This window comes from Bolinopsis microptera, chromosome 8 (assembly GCF_026151205.1).
Source record: "Bolinopsis microptera isolate Bmic1 chromosome 8, MBARI_Bmic_1.0, whole genome shotgun sequence".
NCBI classification, from domain to species: domain Eukaryota; kingdom Metazoa; phylum Ctenophora; class Tentaculata; order Lobata; family Bolinopsidae; genus Bolinopsis; species Bolinopsis microptera.
The window spans coordinates 14511489-14524941 of NC_087079.1; the positions used below are offsets into that span (position 1 = coordinate 14511489).

Sequence of the window (13453 nt, forward strand, 5' to 3'; positions counted from 1 at the left end):
TTGTTCGGAATGTCAAAAGTTTTGTTTACAGAATTTCGATAGTCCTACTTGAAAATCCGGAGTCAAAAGTGGTGGATACCAGAAGGAGCGTTCCATTTTTCTAACTAAAACACTGTTACAGTACACAACTGTTACACTGTTACAGTAACACTTCTAACTAAAACACTGTTACAGTACACAACTATTACACTGTTACAGTAACACTTCTTTAAACTAAAACACTGTTACAGTAGGTACACAACTGTTACACTGTTACAGTAACACTTCTAACTAAAACACTGTTACAGTACACAGGTACGGGAGTTATGGAACAGATAGAACAGTTGAAGTCCAACAGTTGGGTGACAGACTTCAAGTTATTCGCCGGGACAACCACCGCTCATGGAGTTAACCAGATATTTGAGGGGAGAAACAAATTCGTGAGGTGTGTGGAATGTTTGTCCGTAAATTGTGATAATATTTATCTCAATTTGCACCCATCACGTCATGCTAATTTTGAACCCGAGCACACACCATCACTAGAGAGGAGAATAGATGAATAGGCATCCGGTGTATAATAGTGCAATCTATCATGAATAAATCAACAAGGAGTTCAGAAATATTAATGATATGCTGTACATTCATTGAGGCACGATACTCTACTAGTACTTACTTAAACATCGTCCAATATTCTTAAATAAGCACCTGTCACGATTACATCATCTATTGAATAGTGAATAGCCCCCCTTGCGCAGATGTACATTTAGAAAATCGTAGAGGTATCATTAATTAACAATGGCGGCTGGCGGTAAATCGTTAGGGAAATGACAAAGAATTCCGAAATTTTGTATCCTCTGGTATGAAAATGATAGAAACATGATTTGGAAGTAAACAGTACCACCGCTTAGACAAATTTAAGTATCCAATGCTATGTTATTTGTGTCATTGCAATAATATGCGGAACTAACGACTGATTCTATTTGTTTCCGATTATTGCGTGATTTCCTATAAATCTACTAACAATTATCACGAGGAATATCCTAGTAACACATATACCGACAATAGATTTAAACTATCAAGGAATATCTTATTCGACCTCATTGATTGGTTAATTTGTGGATAATACAATATGAACCGCTGTAAAAATGGAATTTCACGTTTAATTATGATAATTTGAGCTTTCTGGAGAAAATTAAAACTTATTAATTCATACCATATTTTCAATCACTAACATGATAAACATCATCACCAGTCAGAGCCAACATATAGGTATCTACTTATATTAGCGACAAGAGAAACATCATTTTCAGACGTGAGGAGAGTGAGGACTCCTCAAACTACATTCAATTAATTCCTTCTGTACAACGTCCTGAATAAATATAGTTACGAAAACAAAATTTACGGTGACCAGAAAAACTCAGCTAAATATCAGCTATCTCCGCCAGGCTATTGTTCCTCCTAGCATGGGCTGCCTGTGTCATATACAGCACCTACATAATAACATCATCAGTTATTATCTTCTTCGACAAACCAACTGGTACTAAGTATGAAGTGGTGCTAAACGAGGGAGATAATGGTACCAAGCCACAGTCTATCAAGTTTCCAACCATATCCATCTGCAGTCACAACAAGGTCAAGAAAAGGTAAATGTGAGCTGTTTTCTGCCGTTGGTATTCGAGAAAAATGTTGATCCTTCCATACTTTTTTATAAAACCTTCTCATATATGCAGGGCTCATTTTTATAATTATATGGCATAAACATTAAACATCTCAGAAAAACTATGATAACGTTTCTTTCTTCTTCGAGAAACCAGTTTCAGTAAAAATAAATGTTTCTTAGTTTTCTGCACCAAGAAGGAAACGAGCCTTTACACGATTATTGGGAAACAGTTGATCAGTATGACGTGGAAAAGGCTGCAAACATTAATTGGACCGACCCAAATATGGTCAAAATACAGGACATGACTTACCAGGTAATATCTAGCTAATGACATTGATCCGTTTGTAATTTGTGCTCTCTCGGGACATTTGATTACAATAATGACAGTTTTTAAATTTCCACCCATTACAGCCCAAAAAAGCCCTTATATTTATAATCAATTCTCATGACTACACAGGATCTGATAGCTAATTAATTAACTAATTATTTAACTTTATTGTGCAGGATCTGATAGCAGCAGGGGGTCCTGACGACAACAGGTTTTTGATGTGTCAGCAACGTGCTGCTTTGTGCCAGAAATGGGTACACTACGTTCAGGAGGACTACTTCACTAGAGATGTCACCAGTACAGGTAATCAAATCCACACTAACTTTTGATCACCATAATGATAAAATCTATATTGTTGTGACAGGTGGCTAATTAAATAATTTAATGGTCGATTTGATATTTTAAAATCATAAGTACGGATCGAGAAATCTTATCCACAATCACATACAGCACATACTGTACATACTGCACATACCGGCGTTCACGACTTGTATAATTATAGAATTGCCTCTCATTAATTTGTGTTTCTATCACACGCGAGGATCAACTATTTTAGCATTATTTCAACTATTTCAACGCTGACAGGTAAGTGTTGGAGGATAAACCCTGCTGGGCTGATAAAGGGCAAAGGTGGAGATTACGGGAAAATGACAATAATGATGTTTGCAGACACCAAAGATTACAGCTTGCGGTTTGTAAAATATCTTGATTTTTAACTCGGTAAAAATCACTTGTCACCTTTTATATATATGGGCCATGAGGCACCCGTCACATTTTAGTACTAAGATGAATCGAATTGCTTCATTATGTCCAACCTTAGTTACCTTAGTTACCTTAGTTACCTTAATTTATAGTTACCATTAGTTACAAACACTCCGAATTAATAAAATTCTAATTGGTCCAGAGCAACAGATCAGGCGCAGCACGGTTTTATTGTTTCATTCCATGATAACACCACGTATGGAGTCACAAAAAGCTCTGGGTACTACATGAGCCCCGGTTCAATATACAAGGTTGGGATACTCACTAAATAATATTACATTTCATTGTTCGGGTTTCTGTTTTTTTAAATTTTCCTCTGAATAAACTAAAGCTGTCTATAAAGATAAAATTATCATCATCCCATTAATTTTGGAGTTTTGGGCGCAAACTCTTCTGAATCGGACTCTGTAACGACCTAACAGCAGCATTAATTTTCAGGTTGATCTCCGACTGAAGAAGGAGATGAGAGAACCACCACCCGGCGGGAAATGTAACGCTTCCCTTGTAAATACAACTTATGGGGCATACGATGAAGGGAGTTGCGTCTTGGAATGTAAAGACAGGTCAGCTATTACTATTTTAAATTTGATGTGAATAATAAATCTGGGCAAAACTGTACGCCGCCGTATCTGACTAAGGTTCAGCAGCTGTAACGTTAAATAAAATTACTTACGCCATTTCTCGTAAAAAATGAAACGTAGCAGGCACAAACAAGAACATATTTATTAATGATATTAATATAAAAAATAGTCCAGAGCTCCAGAGCATGCTGATAACTGCTTCAAATTCAGAGCACACGTCCATTCTGTCTATTTTCAAATCGGCATTTTTTCAGGTTTGTAAACGATACGTGCGGGTGTGTGAATATTGAACCTCCACTCAACAACCTGGGCTACCAATCCTGCACTTTGAAACAGTGGGCACAGTGTGGCCTGGAGGCCTACTTGAACTTCAACACGGCGTATATGAACCCAGACCTTGAAGAAGAACTATGTACTTGTCAGAGTGCTTGTTTGGAAACACAGTGAGTAAACAGAGCATCTCAGCTAACCCGGTAACCTGGTAACCTGGTAACCTGGTAACCCGGTAACCTGGTAACCATTTCAGTCCCTCAGGGGCCAAGATTGTTACCAAATTATGATAAACCTATTATGTTGTACGTAATTAACATTATTTAGCAAAGATAAGATTGCTCATCATTTTCTAGACTGAATTAATTAGGTACTGAAGTCGTGACAGTATGTTTTATTGTGACGCGAAGATACATTAATCACATTCGTGATCAATTCAATTTATCGTTTCGAATAAGTTTCTTTTCAGCTACGAGGCTCAGATGTCAAGCTCTTCAGTCTCTAAAGGTTATACCAAGAGCTTACACAAAAGTCCAGATATAAAAGGTGCCAAAAAGATGAATATTTGTTACCATTTAAGTAATTCTATAAATCTATAGATCGAAAGTCTGTGAACGCAATGACAAATCGTAAAAAAGTTAACGAAGCCCTAGATACAGGAATCATATTATTATCATATTAGCGACAAGAGAAACGCCATTGTTGGACGTGAGGACTCCTCAAACTACATTAAATTAATTCCTGCTGTAACGTCCTCAATAAATGCAATAGATTTGTAGTGTTGTTATTAGTTTTTAAAAATATACATAATCTCATGAAAATCAGGAATGTTGGCAGCATTCTCACATCCAGAGCTCAATTTTACATACAAGAGCGAAGAAGATATTCGGGACAATATGGTGATCATAGAAGTCCTTTTCACTAGTATGAGCACCTCTGAAATAAGAGAGGTTCGTTTAATTGGCCAATTAATTAAAGATAAGAGTCTAGATTATCTTAGAAATTATCTCAGAAAAATTAAAGAGTTTTGAATACTTTTGTGTGATTATTGAGAGTTACTGAAAGATTAGAAGTTTTCTGACGGCACTTTAGTCGGCAAGTAATGGGTTTGACATTAAATGCCCTCTATCATACTAGGTAGTAACGTACACCTCCGCAAACCTACTCGGAGACATCGGTGGAGTTCTCGGTCTCTTCATGGGTGCCAGTGTTTTTACTCTCATAGAATTCGTGCAGCTGCTGTTCTTTGCTATCCAGAAAAACTGCATTAGTAAGTGGTGTGGAAGTGGTAAAGATGAGAAAGAAAAGGATCGAAATGAGAACACACCAACTTTTAAGGTGGAAGGAGGCAATGGAATTGGGATTTGAACTCTGAACTAGAATAACCTTCATACTATTTGTACGTAGTATGAACGGTATACAAAATGAAGTCATATTTCCTTTGCTGCGATGAGTTTTAATTTTAGCGACTAGCTGAGCTCCTCTTTAAGCAACGTGAACGTTCAGACTTTCAAATTTTTACCTATCTTAAATACAATCATTTTCCATTCGCATTTAAATAAACAATTTGACTGAACCAGATCTTTCAAGTTATTTAATTTTACATTTTACCCGTGAACATTTTACCCGTGAACCTTACTTAATTAAAGAAGACTGCTGTGCATTCAATTTAATCGACTGTACATAACATTATAATCTTGTGGTTTTCATTAATTTGTGTTTCACTCCTAAGACTATTTTCTTGGATCAGAAAATCAGCAAAGACTGAAACTTACTTATGCAACAAAAATTGAGGATAATAAATCAATAACTTCTCCATTTTTGGATCAATTAAAATGTCCTGATATTGACTACTTACGAATTAATTATCATATTTCTAAAATATAGCTAAATGCATTAAATACAAATCCTTTGTCTCGTCAAACTTTTCGTAAGCATTTATGTGGCATTGTGACTGTGCAATAACTCTGTAATGAAATCATCTAAACGATATGTTCCATGCACTATCACGCACTATCACGAATTCCATACACTGTCACGCACCCGGAAATATTCATTAGAGAATGTTGATACGGCCATGAACAAATGCTGCATTCTATTGGAATAAATTTACTGACTCGAGCTGTAATTTTGCTACCAACCTATTACTGACTTCAATCAATCCGGTCAACTAGTCATCAGGAAGAAATCAAAAAATACTAATTAATCCATCTGTTTCTCATTAAGTTTGGTCTGGTTTGATATTGATCTCATACTCTCTTAATATCGAATGCATTATGGTCAAGAAAAATATTTCTCAAACCTGATCAATTGTATTCAATTAATCGAACAAAACTTAAATTAATCTACCTTACTCGGGATTATTACGACGGGTTTATTAACGACCGGTTAAAATATGGTTCGGGAAAAATATGGCGAAATTGCTCAAAACCCACCACATTTTCCCGGTCGCCATTTTACCGGTGTCCAACCTTTCAATTTTAGATAATAATTTTTGAAAGTAGACAGAAATAATGACTCGTGGTTAATAAAACTTTGAAAGAATGCATCGTTCACATTGTTTAGAATTATAATATAGATGACTGATGAAACTGATTCATGTTATTGACAGTTTTAATTTAACTGTTACTTTTACTTTGAGTCCTATTTCATTATGTAGAGATAGTCAATACCTAAGAAATTAAAAATTGGCCTATTTAAATCAACTTTGACAATTTACAGGATATATGACAAGAATTGGGCAAAAAGGTGAATTTTTTGCAATTTTTTGCCAAATGAAGTCGAAAAACCTACAACAAGTGTCCCAATAGTCTTCTTTAGTGAATATAAGACAACGATTAAAATATGAGCACCCATACCCCTTGGGAACCCTAAAAGCTGAGTCGGCGGGTTTATTAACGACCGGTGAAAATGTGGTTCGGGAAAAATATGGCGAAATTACCCTAAACCCGCCACTTTATCCCGGTCATAATAATCCCGAGTAAGGTATTAGGCCTGTAAGTTGGAGTACTGGGCTCTCCTATTGTTTAGGCGTTCTTTTGTTTTAATTATTTGTTTTAACTATTTGTTTTAATTATTTGTTTTAATTATTTGTTTTAATTATTTGTTTTAATTATTTGTTTTAATTATTTGTTTTAATTAGTTGTTTCACTTGTTTGAAATAATAGCTATTGACAAAGTGTATGTAAGAGGTGGTATCAAGCTCAGGTCGATCCCAAATATCCAAATAAGCTGTAATCTTTAGAACTGAAAACTGAACCGGTTCTTTTCGACATTAACTTGTATTTGAACCAGATTGCACCGTTTTTGCTTAAATTATAAGACAAATCTTCAACACATTCCCGAAAAACAAAGTTCACCTGACGTAGATTAATTTTTTGTAAGTGTTTTAGCTTGATATTCTGATTAACAAATACAAATATATTATACAGTGTATTATCAGTAGATATTTCAATAATACCACGATTGATAATGAAATATATGTTAATTTAAAACTACTCGCCGCGCCTGTTAATCTGCGGAAAAAGACGGTTCCCGTCAGTTCCTAACCGACTAATATTCCACTGACATTATTCCATAGAAATAACATTCATATTATTCATATTATCATGATATCCGGCCCATAATCAACTACCCATTTAAAAGCAATCCAATCGGTATGTTCTGGTTGTCTTTGGTAATGTTATCTTAGTGATTCCTGATCAATCCAACTCAATTGTGACCATTTTAAGATTTGATGGGAACTTAAAATAACTTAATCAAATGCATCTAACTGGATCACATCATTTAAGTTCACGATTGTATTATTACTTTCAGGGAATTTGTATACCACATTCTTGAAGTATGAAAAGTTCATTTATTCAATCGGTTTTACTGTACTTCAAAGCAGGAAAGCTAAAAATACTGTGCGGGTTATGGAGAAAATGGAACTCTGGAAATCCAAAAACTGGGTTACAGATTTCAAGATATTTGCCGGTTCTACAACAGCTCATGGAGTCAACCACATCTTTATTGGAAGGAACAAATTTGTGAGGTTTGAAGAATCAAATGTTAAAATTAGATGTTAAATTACGTAAATGTTAAATTAAATGTTAAAAGGAGGATTAAAATATTTATCGACTTTATGCGCAATTCTTATTTTAAAAGTTCGGATTTAATCATTCCTAGCTGTAATACTTGAATCACCTCTTAATTAATAACTGATTCATTTCTGTCAAGGCTTCTATTCCTTCTGGTGTGGATTGCGTGTGTGGTGTACACATTCTACATGATAATGACGTCAATTGTTACCTTCATCCACAAACCAACTGGCACTAAATATGAAGTACTGGTTAACGATGTCGAGGGTTCTAAACCACAGTCTATTAAATTTCCGACCATCTCCATCTGCAGTCACAACAAAGTCAAGAAGAGGTTAGTTACAGGAGCCATTAAACATTATTTTATTCGCTAAAATAACTGTTTAAGTGCAAGATTGAGAGGAATGGATTTTGTTACAGAATAATTGGGGAATGGGACTTGCATCGTTTGTGTCACATTAGAGATGACTCTTCTGTCTTTGTTTCTACATATTTCCGGGCTCACTACCCGTACCATCTGAAAACTACTTAAGTTTAACTATTAATTTCCCGATAGTTTTCTGCACAAAGAAGGGAACGAGGCAATACGCCAATACTGGGATACACTTGATCAGTACGACGTGTCCCTGGTTGAAAACATTAACTGGACCAATCCAGCCATGTCTAAAATACAGGATATGACATACCAGGTATTGTGAATTAGATTCATTGATTTATTTAATTAAGCTAATTAATTGATTTGTTTTGCGGGATTTTAGATCTTGTAGCTATTCTGCTTTAGTTTTTATCACGTACAATTTCGAATAGTCTGGAAAAGTGAAACTGGAGACATTCATTTGACCATCCCATTTGGAATTCCGAGTAAAAGATCTTTTTGTTGGTAACACGTATCCACGACTACTCTTGGTATTTTAACTTGTAAACTAAACGTCTCCACGTTGGGATCCTCGTGTTTTCTGTCACCGAAAATATTATTTAAAATTAGACAGCATGTTTTTGTACTGTTGAACAACTAAACCAGACTCCCACGACGTTTGCTCGAAGTAAATTAATTAATAAAAAATCAATTAACTAATTAATCAACTACAAATTGTGCAGGATCTGATAGCAGCAGGGGGTCCTGACGACAACAGGTTTTTGATGTGTCAGCAACGTGCTGCTATGTGCCAGAAATGGGTACACTACGTTCAGGAGGACTACTTCACTAGAGATGTCACCAGTACAGGTAAGTAGGTAATGTTGGTGTGAACTCTGATTCTAACCAACTTCACCCAAAATTTCTTCTTGTGCAATAGTATTCATTGACTACTTTTATCCCAACTTCTTGCTGAACAGTAATAAATTTAATTAAATATATGTACATATTTTTTAAATAGTTTCTAACTGTCAGGAGTGTGTTGGAGAGTAAACCCTGCTGGGTTGATCCGTGGTAAGAGTGGAGATTACGGGAAAATGTTGATTCTCATGTTCGCAGACCTCAAAGATTACAGTGCACGGTTTATTCATCACCTGAATTATTAACTTTTGCACGTCTTTTCTTGTATGTGTACTGATAGAAGCTTCAGTTATACCTATAAATATTAGGTAACGAAAAATATAAATCTTATCGAAGGCTTAAAATATCCTCTAATTGATAAATATTAATTAAACTTAGGTCCGCGGATCAGCCACAGTACGGTTTCACAGTAGCGTTTCATGATAACAGAACCTACGGTGTGACGATCAGCTCGGGGTACTACATGAGCCCTGGATCAATCTACAAGGTTTAAATACTTTAAATCGGCAAATAAGAACAATACCAGCCGGCTGTTAGAGGGCTTACAGCCGACAAACAGCCCTCAAACAGCTGGTCGGCATTGTACCTATTCGCCCTTGAAATCTAGTACACAGTCATTCTTCGTTAATTGATTAGGCTTTTGAGGTAAATAAGACAACTTTAGAAGTAGATATAACTTCTGAGCCAGGATAATATCATGTGCCTGGATTTTTAGGTTGATCTCCGACTGAAAAAAGAGATGAGAGAGCCACCACCCGGCGGGAAATGTAACGCTTCCCTTGTAAATACAACTTATGGAGCGTACGATGAAGGGAGTTGTATTTTGGAGTGTAAGGACAGGTTTGTGTCCGTAAAGTTAAATTGGATTGAGGTGACAGACAATGAAATTTGGTTCAGTTATTATCATAAAAAGGAGAATGAGTTCTCTCACCTCACCAAGTGATCCTAACTCAACCTAGTGTGTCATTTGCTTCAAGATACACATTTTATCAGGATTTTTCCCAGGTATTTGAACGATACGTGCGGGTGTGTGAACATTGAACCTCCACTCAACAACCTGGGCTACCAATCCTGCACTTTGAAACAGTGGGCACAGTGTGGCCTCAAGGCTTACATGGAATTCAACGAGGAATTTACTAATCCTGACCTGGTAGAAAATATCTGTCCTTGTTCAAGTGCTTGTAGCGAGACACAGTGAGTAAATGAAGCAAGTAACGAAGGTTAAGGGTAACTCACAGATTGTGTTTTAACTTTTAACAACTTGAAAATTCTTAAATTGATCAAAATAATGGCCACGCTATTAATTGCATAATCTACGTTTCAGCTACGAAGCCCAGCTGTCAAGTTCGTCTCTCTCACATGAATACACCAAGCTGATGTACTCTTTTCCCATGATAAAAGGTACCTGATGAGTCTCGTACAGTGGTTGCGGTACTTAATATCTATCAATAATCAATATCCTCATTTTCAGAACTCCAGACGCAACTATTAGCTAGAAATTTAAGATCTTACTTATCCAGGAAAAAATCCATAAAATTGTTAATATTTTCACATTATTTTAGGATACTTGCGTGATTTCTCCCACCCAAAGCTAAATATCACGTACGAAAGCCAACAAGATATTCATGATAATGTGATGGCTTTGGAAGTTCTCTTCTCCAGCATGGTCACTTCCGAAATCAAACAGGTCCGCTAAATTGGCAAAAGTAAATTAGTTTAAATAGCAACGCTGCTCATTCTCTCGTCCTTCTAAAACACTCTTATCTCGCTTTCCATATTATCTCTCGTTCTTATCTCCCATTATCATAATAGGAGAATTAACAAACTCATTTCATTGTGAAAGTAACCCCACTAGGTAGTAACGTACACCTCCGCAAACCTACTCGGAGACATCGGGGGAGTGTTGGGTCTCTTCTTGGGTGCCAGTGTTTTCACTCTCATAGAGTTCGTGCAGCTGCTCTTCTTTGCTATCCAGAAGCACTGCTTTAGTAAGTGGTGTGGAAGTGGTATAGAACAGACAGAGAGAGGAGGTGATAATGAGGTTGTGAGCTGCATTAAAGAGGAGGAGGAGGAGGAGGGGGAGGAGAGGTGTTGAAACTGAGAAGTTGGGTATCAATTTCAACTACTTCTACTACTAACAAAGTCATAATAATATCATGTAGTACTGCAGTTACTGCTACTGCTACTATTACTACTAGTACTACGATGAGGATGGATTTAAGTCTGATCGACGCCAGTTGATACCTACATGTTTCACAGTAGGGCTCTCAACATTAAACAGTTATATTGTCTCTAATAGTTTTTCTCAGATAAGCACTGACTTGAATAATCTATATAATAATATATAATATTATGATTTATTAAAAAAGTGTGATTCGTGCTTGAAGTAAGATTATTATTACGTTTCTGTTCTTATATTGTTCAACAAATCATTAGAATCAGAGCAAGCAAAATTGCAAAACCAGAAATTGTTTTACTGATTTATGAGTTAGTCTGTCATTAACACTCTCATCACTGTCAATAATTCGAGTTTGATAGCATCATATTGGAAGGTGCTCCCTCTCTCAGAGACCAAGACGTTTGAATGATTTATTCTATATCTCATAGTCATTTGCACGGCGGTGTAAGAGAAATCCTTGAAAATAATGATATTTAATTATTCACGGACGAAGTCGAACACACGTATGCTTCATTTTCATAAGTAGGATGACTCATCTGATTTGGTACAGACTGCAAATGTATGGAGTATGCTCATTATCATTTCGGCTCCCAGCATTACTCATTTATAGAGCATTAGGGCGATCCCGCATTTAGGCAAATTTGAAGAGATATCAAGAGAGCAAATACATTCCTATCCTGATTATTCTAGTCTACTAATTCCACAAGAGGCCGCCAATTAGTGGTCTTTGTTCCTAAATTTCCATTCATTAATTTGCGGCTCCGTTGACAATGCAGCTGTGATGTCGTGATGAGTGGATATCTTGGAAAAAATGTTACAGAGACTAAAAGGCAATTTAATGAATGCCTGACAGTTCAAATTAGTCGCCTTAGTTTTTAAAAGTATTAAATCGATCTTCTGTTTCATTGCTCTGGCGCGGCAAGCAAGCAGCCGAGAGGACTAGCATCGTAGCTAGGTCAAGAAAGGTCCTAATAGTCCGTAAGCTTGCCTCTGACAGCCGGTAAAAAATCTAAAAACTCAGAAGTACCATGAGATATTCTTTAAACGTTTTTTTAGCAATCTTATAAACGATTCATAAGAAAGCACCCCGGTCAGAGACTCGACCTAGTGTCAATGTTAATCTTCCTTGTTTCACTTGCAATAGATTGGTCGTTTATTGGTTGCATACGAGATTTTCTGGCTTTCTGGAGCTCAGCGGATTATCTCTGCTGAACAATTAGACTATTAAAACAGACGACTATTACTTATTTACGTAGTTCGAAATAATTATTCCGTTTTATCAGTCATTATATACGTTTTTATTTTGTCTAACTGTCAAGCTGAGAAGATCTATTAAATTTTAAAATATTGTTTCAATAAATAACTTTCAATTTAAGCATTCTATCGCAATGCATTATTCTTCACTGAAGGATTATAATTATATTTAAATATGCATAAGTGCACACCTTTAAACAATTTCAACAGTTGTTAAAATACTTAAATTGTACCACCCGATTCTTTTGAAACGTTCTAATATAGATAATTTATTAAAATACTTTAGTACTGGACCTACTGAAGCCCGCGGCTACCTTCTGTCTTTCTGTGTAACTCCAAGATCACATTTACCAAACTACACTCCAGCTGAACTTGCTTCTAATTATGTAATTATGACTTGATAATCACTTCTACCCATCTGTTATATGTCAACTTATAGCCAACTTCAGGCCGACCCTTGCACATTTAAATCGACAAAACACGGGTATAATGGTCTCATTACTGATTTATTGGCGGGATATCGAGTAGTTCAATCAAAACGTTTATGATTATGACTAATATTGACAAGATGGACGGCTGCGTTGCTTCAAATGATAAATAAATAGTATATAGTAGATCGTAACTGGAAAAAAAGACTGAACAATAAAGAGTTCCCCTATCAAATCTTAGGTAAACATTTACATTTTAAATTGATGGACAAATACAACAAACATTTTAAAAGCTATTTTGAAAATTAAATTGTCTAAGGCGTGTTCGTAAAGGTATATTATATGCTCTCTAATTATAGGTTAATGAGATACGATCGATCGTGTTGAACTTATCAAAGGGCAGGAACAATTATCACGAGTCGTATGGGCTTGTTCGGCAATATGTGATATATTTTTAGATGCCAAATTTGGCAATTAGGATGGCTGTAACAACTCTAGGTTTTATTAAAGTTTGCTCATACTTAACTTCTTAAGCCTCAAAATATTTGGTGTTCGACCATTGGGGGTCTTACGGCCAATATTTTACTAGTGTTCAAATTGAAGCCTATTAAAATTAAATGTGAAATGTTTCAGACTGTATGGATTTCTTATCAGAGT

At 35.9% G+C, this 13453-nt stretch overlaps 2 protein-coding genes across 2 annotated transcripts; both read left to right on the top strand.

Annotated features, from left to right (window-relative positions):
• Positions 1-291: 291 nt before the first annotated feature.
• Positions 292-5291, top strand: LOC134819332 (acid-sensing ion channel 1C-like). Its single transcript, XM_063829235.1, has 11 exons — positions 292-424; positions 1425-1622; positions 1820-1952; positions 2144-2270; positions 2553-2658; positions 2872-2980; positions 3168-3292; positions 3565-3753; positions 4050-4126; positions 4406-4530; positions 4718-5291. Exons 1-11 carry the CDS (start codon positions 306-308, stop codon positions 4946-4948), a joined length of 1539 nt encoding a protein of 512 aa, XP_063685305.1. The 5' UTR covers positions 292-305; the 3' UTR covers positions 4949-5291.
• Positions 5292-7494: 2203 nt separating this feature from the next.
• LOC134820174 (acid-sensing ion channel 1C-like) lies at positions 7495-11255 on the top strand. Its single transcript, XM_063830396.1, has 12 exons — positions 7495-7613; positions 7799-7993; positions 8216-8348; positions 8758-8884; positions 9050-9155; positions 9314-9422; positions 9651-9775; positions 9941-10129; positions 10260-10336; positions 10498-10622; positions 10791-10923; positions 11245-11255. Exons 1-12 carry the CDS (start codon positions 7495-7497, stop codon positions 11253-11255), a joined length of 1449 nt encoding a protein of 482 aa, XP_063686466.1.
• Positions 11256-13453: the final 2198 nt, after the last annotated feature.